General features: G+C 37.4%; 1 protein-coding gene across 2 annotated transcripts in view; it reads left to right on the plus strand.

Annotated features, from left to right (window-relative positions):
- The window catches only part of LOC122078168 (probable phosphoinositide phosphatase SAC9), a 56,870-nt gene that overhangs the window by 13,148 nt on the left and 28,332 nt on the right, over positions 1–15,390 (plus strand). For both annotated transcript variants that reach the window (XM_042644052.1, XM_042644042.1), the window contains 3 exons: positions 3,806–5,022; positions 11,762–11,869; positions 12,013–12,183. In XM_042644052.1, the coding sequence (XP_042499986.1) occupies positions 3,806–5,022; positions 11,762–11,869; positions 12,013–12,183 (1,496 nt within the window). The remainder of the gene's footprint in view (positions 1–3,805; positions 5,023–11,761; positions 11,870–12,012; positions 12,184–15,390) is intronic.

Below are 15,390 nucleotides of genomic sequence, written 5' to 3' on the forward strand. Positions count from 1 at the left end.
TTTTTGAAGCTGATCGATTAGGGCCATATCTCCCTAACCACCCACCTGATTGGAAAGCCCTTTGGAGAGTTTGTTCTCCACATCAAGGAGGCCACTCAACCAGCAGCTTGAGTCCAACTGAAGGTTGTTCTTTAAGTTTTCTCAAATCTCCCAATTGTTTCCTAATTGGCAACCTATATCAGATCTCCTAAACCAGCCAACAGTTCAAGCTCATATTTTGAAGGATAGGTACATTGTACAAGGGATCTTCACTCCAATTTTGAGGATCATCCAATGCTAGGAACCTTAGTTTCTAAAGAGTGGTCAAAAGTTCCCTAATTCATGTCGACAACATATCTCTCAATTCAGCCGGCAGGATTTGTTCAGATTTTGGTGGTTTGTTTATTCATATAGGGGTCTTTGTTTGACCCAAAATTCAGCTTCATCTGAGTTGTGGTTTGTGGGTAATCGACATTTTCTCTATTAAGCCAGAATTTCAGATCCTGCTTGGGACTATATCCTATGTGATCTAGTCTTACATCATATCACATTACCTCTATGCTTTCTGGAAAATTTGTAAATTAAAACAAAGATGAGTTGTGTAAATTTACGAAAAATTATTCTTGAATGTAATCTCCTTCTTTATTAATTAAGTTCAAACTTACCTACAAAAAATAAATAAGCACGAAGAAGAAGATGGTCACCATTGTCACTGCTGCCGGTACTTCTCTTGTCTTGATTCTCAACTGACAAAAGCCCTGGGCCTTAAAGATGAAGACTATTTTATTTCTATCCTCAAAGTTTCAATTGATAATTCACACTATAACTCTTGCATTCACATGAATTTATCACTCATATTTCCATATTAAGTTCGAATTATTGGTCGAAATACCAAAAATTCAACGACCTGTTTCAAGTTTCAACAAAGGTCAAAATGGAACAAGGCTAGACTCCAGTAGAAATCAAAGTTTTGGTCCACATTTCAGTGGAAATGTCCGAAATTCCAAAACATTGCAGCCATTTCGCTGAAATGTTACACAACCAATCATATAATACTCTATTTTGTGAAATGAGGCAACTTCGACCTCATTTCAACGAAGCGACTAAAACTCTTTGTGAAAGTGGATTTTTTGCAAAAATCCTTCAATCTCTTTCTGGATCACAATATTTTGGACTACATGGAGCATGTACGACGATGTTTTGCTGGATTTGAGTGAGATTTGTGCAAGATTCAAATTTGAAGGTAAACTTCTTTTCCTTGAAATTAATTTATGTAAAAAGTTTCCTTGAAATTAATTTATGTAAAAAGAATAGGATATGTAAATATTGGTTAGCCTTCAATTTTTATAAGTTAAGACACTGCAGTGTTGATCTACGATTTCACGGACTACTTGTACTGAATGTTGTGTGGTAGTACTAAACTATTAGTAGAATAAGTTATATAAGGGAAAGGATACAAGAGGCCTCTGCGAACACTAGCAACCTAGGGTCCGAGGCTGAATTGCCATTTTTTTTCCGAACCTAATGGTTTGAATATTTGTAATCATGCTTAAACAGGCTTGCCTTGAACTTTCTAGGAAAAATTCAAAATGTTTGGGACCACCAAAATGACCAATAACCAAGGATTAAAGTATCGGTATAGGTTGCCGTATCGGTTGGCCAAAATTAAGATATGTATTAGAGATACGCTAAGGTACGTTAAGATAGGCACATAAATGGATAGGAAACACTTTTTTATACACTTTTGCATAAAAAATAGTTTAAAAAAATCTATATATAACATGTATTATGCATAAACATTAAATTGAGAGTATCGCACTAAGAATCCAAGGTTTGTAGTTGTCCCAACCTTGATTTCTACTTTAGTTAGAGTGAAAAAATGGCTGGCAGCAACTTTGGAAAAAAAACCCCTCAAAAAATCGTGTTTTTCTGAAAAATGACACATCTTGGCCATTATATGACCGTAGTGCACCGTATCGGTATGTATATTGACCAATACATACTAATACACACTGATACACCGATACATACAGAAACGTACATTTTACCTCGATTTTTAATTTTTCATAGAGTATCAGTACATATTGGTGTATATCAGTGTGTATCATATCGTAATGGTGTGTATCGGTATGTATCATAGGATACATCGATACAAAAGGATTTAAAAAATTCCATGTATCGTATCGGTAAGGGTCGATATAGATACGTATTGGCCTATACGGTATGATATGGTACGATACTTTAAACCATGCCAATAACAACAACAAACTCAGCTTATCCCAATTTAATGGGGTCAGCTACATGGATCCGTGCAAAGACAAAAGAAAAAAAAAAAGTAAAAGGAAAAGTAAAAGTAAAAGGAAAGTACTACAACACCAGAAAATCAGTAAAGGTAAATGGATTTTGACGGAAATGACCATTTTTTTTTTTTAATATCAAAATGGACCAAATTTTGACCAGCATTTCACGCTACATTTTGGTTTTGACCAAGGTCAAAAACCATGGTCGAAATTTGATCCATATATTGTACAACACCTCTATTGTGGGATGACTTTGGTTCTTGCCTTGACGCCTTGGCCCTGCTTAAGAAAGTTTTGGTATCATGGTGTGTGGCCAGCGCCTAGGCTCGCTATGGTGATGTGACAACTATGGTGTCACTGCTTTATCACTCTGATTGAACCTATCATTAGGGTTCTGTTTTGCTTATCACAACCAAAACCTACCTGTCACGCTTGTCTTGAACTAAAAGAAATTTCTCTTTTCTTAACTGTATGTTTGTCTATGTTGAACACTCGGTCATTTTCGGACTTATCCGAGTTGCTTCTGTTTTTTGACATTTTTCAATAGATTTCATATTCTGGAGCTTCCAGAATCAATTTTGGTCCTTTAAATGATTTTTTTTTTCTCCTAGATGAATTAGGATTGTCCATTTTTTCCTTGTGGGACTGGGGATCTTTGTTTTCCTACTCCTTTTCAACTGGTATTCCTAATCCTAAGGCAATTAGGATTGACAAGAGTACTTTTGCATTAGTCAATCTGCATTAGGACCCTTATGCCCAGTTGTGAGGCATGCATGGCAACTTCAAACACTTTCTTGAAGTTTTGCAGCTATAGAACCGGAACGTTAGCTATCTTTTTCTTGATTAGCTCAAGGGTATTGGTAGGTGTTGGGACCACACTTTCAATTGAAACACACAATTTATATTCGGGATCTTCCCGACCCCAAATGAACTTCCCTATTGATTAAACTTCTAGGCTCGTAGAGCTGATTAGAGAAAAAGGATCCATGTAGCCGACCCTATTTTCTTGGGACAAGACTGAGTGAGTTGAGTTGAGTACTGAGGATTTGTGGGGATGGGCCCCCAGTACTTGAGGGTTCAGACCTGTTATGAATTTTCAGTCCATGACCCATTATAACTGCTCTTGTTAGAGTGCAATCCTGCTGCTTTACTTTATTTGGGTTTTGTTGGGTTGATATTGTTTTCTGAGTTTGAATTGGTTAATTATTGGTGTCTCCTTTTGACTCCATACTTTTAAGTTTGTTATCTATTTTACTTTTTCCATAATATCTGTTACTATGGGCCTCTGGATCCTTCAGGATTCTCTTTTCTTCTAATTTAGTATATTATAGTGCTCATTTGATTTCTTATCTTATGTGTGCCTTGATGTGGTTATCCATTTAATCATGCAAATTCATTTTGTTTGTCTATTTCCGTGTCCCATACATTTGGCGTCGTTGACATGCTGAATTTTTATTTCTCCCTGATACATTGAATTTTGGTGCAATGGAATGCCATTGACCAATCTAAAAATGTGCATCTGACAGGAAATGAAGTTGAGTGCGAGCAAATCGTATGGGTACCTAGGAGGAGTGCTCAAAGTGTTCCTTTCAACACATATATTTGGCGAAGGGGTACAATACCTATCTGGTGGGGTGCAGAATTAAAGATCACTGCTGCAGAAGCAGAAATTTATGTTTCATCTTGTAATCCTTATAAAGGAAGTTTACAGTACTATCAGAGGTTAAGTAGGAGATATGGTGCTTGCAATTTAGAAATAACTGCAGGAGTTGGTCAGAAGAAAAAACCTTTGGTTCCTATTTTATGTGTCAACTTACTGAGATATGGAGAAGGAAAGTCAGAATCTATTTTGGTACAGCATTTTGAAGAATCATTAAACCATATCAGATCTACTGGAAAACTTCCATACGCCAGGATTCATTTAATAAATTATGATTGGCATGCTAGCATAAAATATAAAGGTGAGCAACAAACAATTGAAGGACTGTGGAAACTCTTGAAACAAACCACAGTAACTGTTGGCATTTCTGAAGGGGATTATCTACGTTCACGGCAGCGACTTCAGGATTGCAAAGGGGAAGTTTTCTGTAATGAGGACTATGAAGGTGCCTTTTGCTTGAGATCGCATCAAAATGGGGTGATTCGTTTCAATTGTGCAGATTCTTTGGACAGAACCAATGCTGCTAGTTATTTTGGATCACTTCAAGTTTTTGTTGAGCAATGTAGACGGGTAGGGATATCACTTGATACTGATTTAGCATTTGGTTATCCATCAGTAAATAACTATGGTGGCTATATTGCTCCTTTGCCACCAGGCTGGGAGAAGCGTTCTGATGCTGTTACAGGAAAAACATATTTCATTGATCACAATACTAGAACTACAACTTGGGTTCATCCATGTCCTGATAAACCTTGGAAGAGATTTGATATGACATTTGATGAATTCAAGAGGTCAACAATATTGTCACCGGTAACTCAGCTTGCAGACCTTTTTTTGCTTGCTGGTGATATTCATGCGACACTATATACTGGTTCCAAAGCTATGCACAGCCAGATTCTTAGTATTTTTAATGAAGAATCTAGCAAATTTAAACAGTTCTCTGCTGCACAGAACATGAAGATCACGCTGCAAAGAAGATATAAAAATGCAGTTGTGGATAGCTCCCGTCAGAAGCAATTGGAAATGTTTCTTGGAATGAGGCTTTTCAAGCATCTTCCATCAGTTGCAGTTCATCCTTTAAAAGTATGTGTTACTAATAATTTTTGTTGAGGTAGCTGTAGTATTAGTGCATGGAATGTTGTTAATGCTTATTTGCCTGTGTTGCTTGGCCTTGTATAAACCTTGGTATCAGTAACAGGCAGTGTATCAGAAAGCTGATTTTAAGAGATGTTTTAGGGACTTTTACTGGAGAGATATACTGGATATGCTTTGATACACATGAGTATATGCTTTTGATACATGAAAAATTAGTGTTTTAAAGCACAACCACCTTAAATAAACAATAAATAATGATATCCAACCAATGTCAGGTTGACTGTCTTGGCGGCATCTTTTTTACTCAAATCTTAATTGGAAAGTGTAGTATCAGACCTATTAATAAGTAATAAGAAGCAATCAAGCAAGAAGATTTGAAAAAGAATTTATTTTTGTATTAGGATACTAGCCTAAAGTAAACCATGAAGGTCCAAGCCAAGCAAGTAATATGTAAATTTAAAAAAATAAATAAATATGTTACTAAGTATTAAGAAACATACAGTAAGTATATACATAGTATCTAACTGTAGTTTTTTTTTTTTAATGGTAAAACTAACTGTAGTTCTGCTACTAGTAATATATTAAACAGACCTGAAATAATATGTAAGTATGAACTATTAATAATGAATACTTGATAAGAAACATAAAAAAGGGCATATCCGGCACACGAGGCTCCTGCATGTGTGAGGTCGGGGAGGGAGGGGCGAGAACTATGCAACCTTACCCCGAGAAAACATAATGATACATTATAAAATCACGAATCATTTAAGAGGATCCAAATCTACCTAATTATGCTTCTTTTTTTTTTTTTTCAGATCCCTTGAATAGCAAAAAAATCCCAGAAATTAAAAAAAAAAATCCCAATAATATATAAAAATTAAAGGAATGGGGACAATCAAACAGTCACAAATTATTCGAAAAAAATTTAAATCATTTGAAAATAAAATAAAATTACCCTATTTATACTATTTTTAGTTTCTTAAAAATTGTAAAAATTATTATTAATTTTTTTTAAATCATGAGAGTCGTAGATCCATGCAAGATACAATATATATATATATATATATATGGCAAGAGTTTTGCACTCTCTTCCCCACTATATGCTGCAATTGTCTGATGTAGGATCATTCACCCACCTCGGCATATTTACCAAGAGAGCAGTTTCTTGACCACCTAAGTGGTGTCTGTCCTAAGTTTTCTCTTTCCTCTTTCCTCTTTGATGGTATGAATTTTTTTTTACGTTTTCTTACTTCTAAATAGTTCTCATTGTAGCATTATAGTGAGTCAACTATAAATGGAAATATAAGAGGTTGTGCATGTTGATGGAAATCCTGATTTTATTATAAGTCATAAATTTCTATTTTAGTAAAGTCTGGTTTCAATTGTCTTAATAATTTTTTTTTGAGTTTTATTAAAGGTTTTCATTTATTTGGGAGTTGAATTTTTTAGCTCAGGTTTGAGCTTGAATTTTTCAGTCTTAGTGGTTGCTATGGTGGTTTTTTTTTTTTTTTGGTGAATAAATAATTCATTACCAAAAGAAGAAAGAGATAGTAGGTGCCCCTGAAAATGGGAAAAAGGAAAACAATACAGGGGTGCCATACTAAGCAAAGCAAAACCCAACTGTTAAAGAGAGACAACAAAGGGAAACCTTAGGACACAACAATGAGCTTTTTTCTTGGAGAATCAACCACACTACGAGAGAAGATCGAGGATAGTTTACTGACAAGTGACAACCAAAGAAATGGACTTCCAAATCTGCTTATAGGTTCTAGAGGTAAAGGACCATTTCCTAATATTATGCTCCATCCAAATGTGATTAATGAAGGCACTGAAGGCAAGCTTGCCGATAAAACCATAGATACTTTTGCCACCATAAGTCATATCCACCCAAATCTATTCTCTGGCAAGGGTAAGCATTCTTCTTCTACTTGTCAGCATCTACTTGCCAGCATTTACCTAAGAGACCTTCCAAAATGCGAAGAAGGGACAAGTAAAAAGAGGTTGCCTATATCTTCCGTAGCATTCAAGTAGAGGGCAACAAGAAGGGGTGACAGGGATCTAGTGATGGATGAGAAATGACTATGTTGGGATGCAATTGGAGAGGGCCCACCAAATGGTGAAGTTGTGACAAGGGATGAAACCTTTGAACCAAACTATCTCGTGCCATGTAGATAAGAGGCCATGAATCTGATGAGGTCCCAAGCTGGTTTGGAACTAGAGGCAGACCATAGTTATATCTCCCCACCCCAAGTCCATCTTGGAATGGAAGCTAGGGCATTCTAGACAGAAAATAATGAGGGAGAGGAAGAAGGGGGAGGGGCCCAGTTGTAATGTTGAATGATACTAGCAACTGTAGCTTGCCTACTAATGCCTGAATTGTAGATTACTCTTGCACAAAGGAAAGGGAAGGAGAACACTCATCAGGTGTCAATTGTCAAGCCTAAGAGAGGTGGTGCCGCCATAATCAATAATAGAGGAAATGACCCAAGACCAATAGGTCTATGATTCAAGATCTTATGGCAAACCCGAGAAGAATCAGAGGAAAGAGTAGCCGTCCAAATAGAATAGGACCAAAGTCGACCCAGTCAACCCAAATACTTTTCTTCTTTATTGCAAGCTTCTAAATCAATTTGAGGATACCATAGAATTCATCTCTTTGATTCTTCTTGAGCCCAAGATTGGGGAGGCAGAGTGCTGCCTAATTGGTAGGGTGGAGAAATTTAGAAGAATCTGAACCTTTCCAGAAGAAGGCACACATAAGGGACTCCATTTCCTTAATGGTGGACTGGGGGAGCCCAAGAACACCAGACGAATAGATGCAGAAGGATTGAAGGACTAATCTAATCAATTCCAGATGATCGGCATATGTAGAATCTTATCCTTCCAAAACTGAAGTTTATTGCAGATCAGATCTAACATGGGAGTGCAATGATGAGCCATCAACTTGGTCGGAACCAAAGGCAACCCAAGGTACTTGGCCAGGAGGTGGCCAAGGGAGAAATCTATCATCTCAATGAAAGCATCCGGATCCACATCAAAGCATAATTATCAAAGCAATAGGTGACCCAAGGCAGTGGAAGGGTACCTAAGCGCTTAAGCGACATGCCCGCCTAGGCGACCAAGGTGCCCAAATGTTATTTTTGATTTTTCCTCTTTTCTAACATTATTTAGTATGCTACATATACCTTATATCATAAAAAATCAACATTAAGCCACATCAAGTCATAAAATTCAACATTAAGCCACAAGAAGTAATAAAAAATCAACATTAAGCCATGCCAAGTCATAAAAAATCAACATTTAGAGAAATGCTCTTGCTCTCTAATAAGTTTGACTGGTCAAATAAAGCACAAAAAACCAGCTTTCCAGCGAATCCAAGATTTGCTTTAACTCCGAGTTGTATTGTCAAAGTTATGTTTTGGTCAAAACTTATTTTAAGATGTACTAATAGTGTTAAAAACCCCCTGAAGGGAAATAAATTTATGGACATTAGAACATTATTTTAACGCACTTTTGGTTTGTTTGCAATGTTTATTTATTTATTATGAATAAATAAATTCATTACCAATGAGGAAAAGAATATACAAGGGGAAGGGGGCAAGATGATAAACAACTAGACACTGTGGGGGGGGGGAGATAATAGAGGAGGGCAGACCCCAAGACACAACAGTGAGCTTGTTCCTTGGGGTATCAGGGACCAACCGATGGTTAAGGCATCCAAGTTTGGAGCTAACATCAAAGTAGATGGCTTTCCAAATCTTGTCAAAAGAGCGAGAGTTGGAAGTCCATTTATGAAGATTGCCCTCCATCCAGATATGATTGATAGTAGCAAAAAAAGCGAGCTTCCCAGTTGTATCACAGTGGTGGATCCATGAAACATCATCTCAACCCAGATCAATTCTCTACTCAGTGGAAGGATAAGTCTATGGGAAGGTCAACAGTTACTAAGGACTCTCTTCTATACAGTGGAATAAAAGGGGTAGAGAAGAAAAGATGGCCGACATCTTCAATGCCATTCCAGCACAAGCAGCAGGAGTTGGAGACTTTTAACATGATAAGATTTATGGAATTTTTAGATTTGGGAAAAACTCTAGATTTGAAAGTTGAAAAAATCTAACTAAAAATCTAGTTTTTGTTCTTGAACTAGGGTGTGGCTTTTAAACTATTTTTATTGGATTCTTGTAGGGGGTGCTTGGTTATTTATGAAGAATATCTTAAATATATGAAATAAAAATTATAAAATCATTTTCTGAAACAATATTTCTGCAGGCTTCCATCCTCCCTGAATGTTGATTAATGATTACTTGATTTCAAGCCCTGATAATCTGATTTGCATTTTGCAGTTTTCACTATTGTATGATTCTATGGTTGAGATTGACTATAATCTTATTTATATTTGGTATTCTGGTTAGCGGCTGTACACTTAATACTTATTTTTTAGTGATTATTGATGAGTTAATGTGGTTTAATGTTGATTTCTGATGTATGATATAAGCATACTTATATTATAAAGTAGGTTGGGTGATGGATTATCTTGGTGGTGGATGTAATGCATGTAGGATGCTTTGGCTTGGCCGATTTATATTGGTACGTCAGGTAGACAGTCGGTACCTTGTTATAGTCTATCGTAATAAGCCTGTGGCTGATCTATAGTGGTGCGTCAAGTAGACAACTGGGACCTTATTATATTCAGCCATAACCAGTCAATATTTTTGCATGGATCCTTGCGCTCCTCTTTGTTTGGAACCTCCATGTATCCACCCCATTAAGTTGGGATAAGGCTTTGGTTGTTGTTGTTGTTGTTACTTAAACGATATTTCGCATAAATAAGTGCCAAACCTGGTTCAATACTATTTAGAGGCACCTCGCCCTAAGGCAACAATTGCCTAGACCCAAAGAAAACTGCATGGACGCCTTGACCTAGGCAATGCCTTGATAACTATGCATCGGGGAACCAGATATTGATCTGCACGTGTGAAAACCCCTAAAAAAGGTGCAAACTAGACAAAATGGTCTCAATCGAAACACTATTGCTTGGGTGGTTACTCCTTTATCTTGTAGGTTTTAAACTTGTGAATGAATCTTTTTTTTTTTTTTTTTTCATATTGATAAAAGAGATATCATGGATTTGATGGATGGTTGTTATTGTATCTGCTATTTTGTGCAAGTAGTTAAGGCTGGTTTAGTCCGTTAATTTGACTTAACTCAACTAAGCTTTTTGTCCCAATTCCCAACTAAATGGGTCAGCTACATAGATCCTCTTTCGACAATGAAATCTACCCAAAGCTATACTTATCAACAGTCCTAAGCTATGTATGTCTTTCCTCATCACTTCTCCTATAGTTATTTTAGGCCTACCCTTGGCTTTTTTAGTTCATTTTCCGGTGTTTTTATGCCGGCGGTTCCAAGCTAGACCTTTTAGCATGGATCCTAGAGTCTTGCTTTTATTATGCCCCTTTTTGACTAATATCTTATATATTATAATTTACTTTTGGTACTGTAAAAAAAGAACTTTAGCATAAGAGTACTCATTATCATGGTTTGTTAGCATCACCATCTTCGAAGCCATAACCCTTTCTGAGTTTTGGTATAAATTTTTTTACACTTTTCTAGTATATGTTTTGAGCTTAGTTGCAATATATCATGTAATAGTCCATGTTTTGAAGAACTTCTTGTATTTTTTTTGGGCGATAGAACTCTGCCGGTCTGGCACAGGAAATGCCAGATCAACAGGCCAATGGGAGGGTGTGCAGGAGCATAACCAGGGCACACAGTGGAGGGGCACACCGGTCTTTTTGCAAGACCACCAGTCTTGGCTTTTCCTATACCAGACTGGCAGGGCTCTTGTCCCCTTTTTTTAAGGATAATATCGTTACATCGGACTTGTTAGGACGGTGAAATGAAATTCTTATTGGAAATCCTTTCATGAGTTATTAGATGGAATGATACTTCAGTATGCTGATTTGCGGAAAACTAGGAAGCATAAAGTAAGTAATGACCACATTAATGCTGATTTGGGAGTTGCTCCGATATATGATTAGCTCCAAGAAAGTCGTTTGAGGTGGCATGGCCATGTTCAAGGGAGGCCTTGGGATGCACCAGTACGGAGGAGTGATCATATTCAGATTGAAAGGACTAAAAGAGCTAGGGGCAGGCCTAAAATGGCCCTAGGAGAAGTAGTGAAAACAGACATGCATGGTTTGGGTTTTGACTCAAGTGTAACCTCAAATAGAGCTGTTTGGAGGGAAAGGATCTAGGTAGCTGACCCCATTTAGTTAGGATATTGCTGAGTTATTGTTGTGGTGTTTCTTTTCATTGTAGTACTATTTTTTTAAGATTTTGTCTTTGCTCAGATCCATGTAGCCGACCCCATTTTGATGGGATAAGGCTGAGTTTGTTGTTGTTTATATTTCAGTATTCTATCTCCTTTTCGTAAGTGTCTGGATTTGCAGAAATTTACAGAACCTTTTCTCTGATAGGTCAAAGTATTTCAAAATGTTAATCTGGAACATTTAGACCAACTCAGCCATCTCAACTCGATAAAATTTGAATATGTTAATCTGGCATCTTTATTGCATTGACTTGGGAATTTCAAATTTTTTTTTCTGTTCTTTAACAGTTTTGATTCTTTTTCGTACTTTTGTTTTTGTAGGCGCAATTTTTTTATTTGTAGTCCTTCGATTTGGAAGTTTGGCATCGTTTGCTAATTCATTGCTGATTAATTCAGGTATTATCCCGGCCATCTGCTTGCTTTTTGAAACCAGTTGTGAACATGTTTGCCAATTCAAATAATGGAGCCGATCTTTTGAGTTTCAAGAGGAAAGAACTGATATGGGTGCGCCTTCTGATTTGCATTTGAAGCAGCAACTGATTTTTTAGCAAAAAAAAAGTTACTTTGATACTTGCAGGAGTTAGCTTTTTGTCATTGACAATATCTTGTTGTACTTGTTAAAATGAATGCATTTTTCATTTTTTCAGGTTTGTCCACAAGCTGCAGATGTTGTTGAACTTTTTATTTATCTTCGAGAACCTTGCCATGTTTGCCAGCTTCTTCTTACAGTTTCACATGGTGCAGATGATTCAACTTTTCCAGCTACAGTTGATGTAAGGACAGGGCCCAATTTAGATGGGCTTAAACTCGTTGTCGAGGTATGTTTTTTCAACTTCCATATAGCTGTTCTTATGAGTCTTGTTGATTTTCTATTTGTGAAGAGACAGGTTGTGTTTTCTACTTATGACAGAGAGGAAACAAAGGCGGTACTTCTTTGGTCTTTTGGTGTTTGATTTATTTGGTGCCTGGAAGCTGAATGATGCTAAGTATATTTTGGGCAATGGTATGCGTTGTGTGGTGAAATTTCTAAAAGCACCTTTTGCCCTTTGATATTGTGGGCAAATATCAAAAGGTCTGGTTGGAGTATGCATGATATTCATGATAGTGGAACATTCTGCCCTTTTCTCATTGTTCTGATTGTTAGAGTTTATGTATTAGGGGTACTTTAGGAACTGTTTTACATTATTTTGTCCTAAGTTGTATCTTCCTTTTTTTTCCTTTTACCTCCCTAGGGAGGACTATGTAATTTCCCCTACTTAGTTTGAACATAATATAGGTGGGAAGAGCTCATTGCTATCCCACGATTTGCCCTCTTCTCTCTCTTCTTCCTTCCTCTGTTCTCCCTTTCTCCCTCATCTCTAACCCACCCTAATATCTCTATCTTCCAACTTAGTATTAAAGCCAAAGGGGTTTGAGAGTAAACTAATCATCTCCTTCTCATTTTTTGAGTCTTTCTTGGAACCCTAAAAAGGCAAAGGGGTCCAATAGAGGCTATGTAAAAAGATTTGATAAGAAGATCTAGTGGAGTTCTAGAAGCAAGTTGAAGACATTTGGAGGAGTATTTGAGGACTATATGGACTGATTGGAGCTCACAAAGAGAAAAAGAGCCTTTCTCTGATTTATTTCCAGCCATAGGTTCAAGTTCCTCTTTCTCTATCCTCTGACATTGGTTGGGGATGTGGCCTAGCTGGAAAGAGTCTCCTAGGGGTCTTGTATGACCCCCTCAAGTCTCGGTGGTTGAGTAGTTTTGTTGTTGGAACACAACTCCATCTACCATTTGCTGCCCAGGTATTGCCAGAATCTTTGTTTTGGCTTATTTTGGTCAGGAATGGCTGGTAGTCTAGTTTTTGATTCCTTTTGTTGGATGTGTTCTATCTTATGATGCTTGTATGTGAGTTTGGGATGAAGCTCCATAGTTAGAAGTGCTTTTTATTGGTTTTCTCTCAAGGTTTCATGGTGTACTAGCTTGCTGGAAATTTTTTCTTTGATTCTTGGAAGAAGATATTTGGTATTGTGTTGCACTTTTGGTTTGGACTTGCAACTGTTTTTGTTTAGGAGTATCCTTACATCATGTCTGATGATCTTGCTGAATCTCTAGAAGCTTCATCGGGTGGGTTGAGTAGTACCAACCCCAATTCGATTGTCTTTGATAACCCGAACACCCAGATTTCCCTTGTGAAGTTGGATAGTACCAACTATTAGAATTGGTCCCAATCTTTGAAGCTATCCTTGCAAAGTAGAGGGAAGCTAGTGTATATTTATTGGACTATCAAGGCTCCCACTGTCATTGATCTAGATTACCAAAATTGGGAAATTGTAAATTCCACTGTCATAACTTGTCATTTTTTTCCATGCAACCTGAGATAGGCAGAAGATTTATTTGGAAGGAATCTGTTAAGGATATTTGGGATAGTGTCTCTAAGACTTGTGACCGGGTAGGCGACTACGCTAAGGTCTACTAGCTCCTTCAGCAGGCCCTCTCCATGAAGCAGGGGGATAGGACTATCTTTGACTATTATATTATTGTTATAAGACTCTGGGAGGAGTATGATCGTTATCGAGATCTTCAATTGTCCAATCATGAAGATGAAGCCAAGGCCTATAGGTCTCTTGAAAATGAGCGAGTTCTGATCTTACTGGGTGAGAAATCCATATACAAATTTTGGGCTGGTCACCTCTTCCCTCCCTCAATGAGGTGTGTAGAGCTACCTTCTAAGTAAGGAGACCAGGAGAGGTGCTATGAACCCTACTTCACCACTTGAGCGATCTGCTCTTCTTCCACTACCCACAGAGATTGGTGCAAAGGCGGCAAAGGCCAAAGGTCATCCTATGGAGATGACAGGGATAGACCCCGACAGTGTGATCATTGTGGTAACCTAGGCACACTCAAGAGAGGTGTTGGGTTCTTCATGGCTGTCCTTCTCATACATGATAGGTATAGGAGCGGCTACAATCCCATGCTACTATGACGGAGACTGATCCCACAGGCAGATACTAGCTCCTTCTCTATGATATTTTAGTGCTTTGCCATCTCAATTCTCAACTTGATAGTCCAATTGCCTCATAAGATGCCTCACCACCTTCCGCTATGCATGTCTCCACATATGCACCTTCCACAACTTTGTCGTGGGTTATTGACTCTGGTGCCACTTACCACATGATAGGTACTTCCCATTATTATGATTCTTAATCCATTTTTTCTAGTAAGTATAAGGTTCGGATAGCTGATGGTACCCTCTCCTCTGTTTTTGGTAAAGGCAGTATTCCCATTACCTCTTCCATTTTACTTAATACCGTTTTTCATGTTCCTAACCTTAGCTTGAATCTTTATTCATTCTGAATGCAGGAACTCGTCAAGTTTTCTTAGTTAGTGGTCCACCTGTAAGTTGGACTAAGTAAATTTTGTTCAATTTGAATGAGAGTCTACTAGATTATGTCTCTTATAACAACATTTCTGTCTTCTCTATTCTATTATGGTAAAATGTAGTGGTACTAAGCATAGTTGTCAAGGCCGCTCCTAGGAAACAAATTTGGTGGTACTAAGCAAGGTTGTCAAGGCATTGTCTAAGAAATGATGCAGATTCTTGGTTGAACTGACTTGACCAATCTGGCCATCCAGACCAAGATGAACCAGGTCCCAACCTTGTTCTAGTTCGATAGAATATGTAGAATTTATTTTATTTGGGGAAGATATTATGTAGTCTTTTATTCTGGGATAACTATTAGACACATAGAGAAACTTTTCAGTTTGAATTCTATTGAGTTTCTATTTTGGTAGTTGATATTTTGTGAAGTAATTAGCAGTCTTCTTTTCTTCTTCTTCTTCTTCTTCTTCTTCTTTTTCTTTGGGATTTTATAAATAGGCATGTATTGGAGAAGAATGGAATATTGAGTTTTTTTAGAGCGGGCTTGTGTGCCCTACCCTAATTCGGAGGTCAAAGATTTCATAAAACGTTCTTGGTGGAAAAAAATGTGAGTGAAAGATCCCATTGAGTCAAATTTGGTCCTTGAATCTAAGAAATAGT

This window comes from Macadamia integrifolia, chromosome 1 (assembly GCF_013358625.1).
Source record: "Macadamia integrifolia cultivar HAES 741 chromosome 1, SCU_Mint_v3, whole genome shotgun sequence".
In the NCBI taxonomy this organism is placed as follows: Eukaryota; Viridiplantae; Streptophyta; class Magnoliopsida; order Proteales; family Proteaceae; genus Macadamia; species Macadamia integrifolia.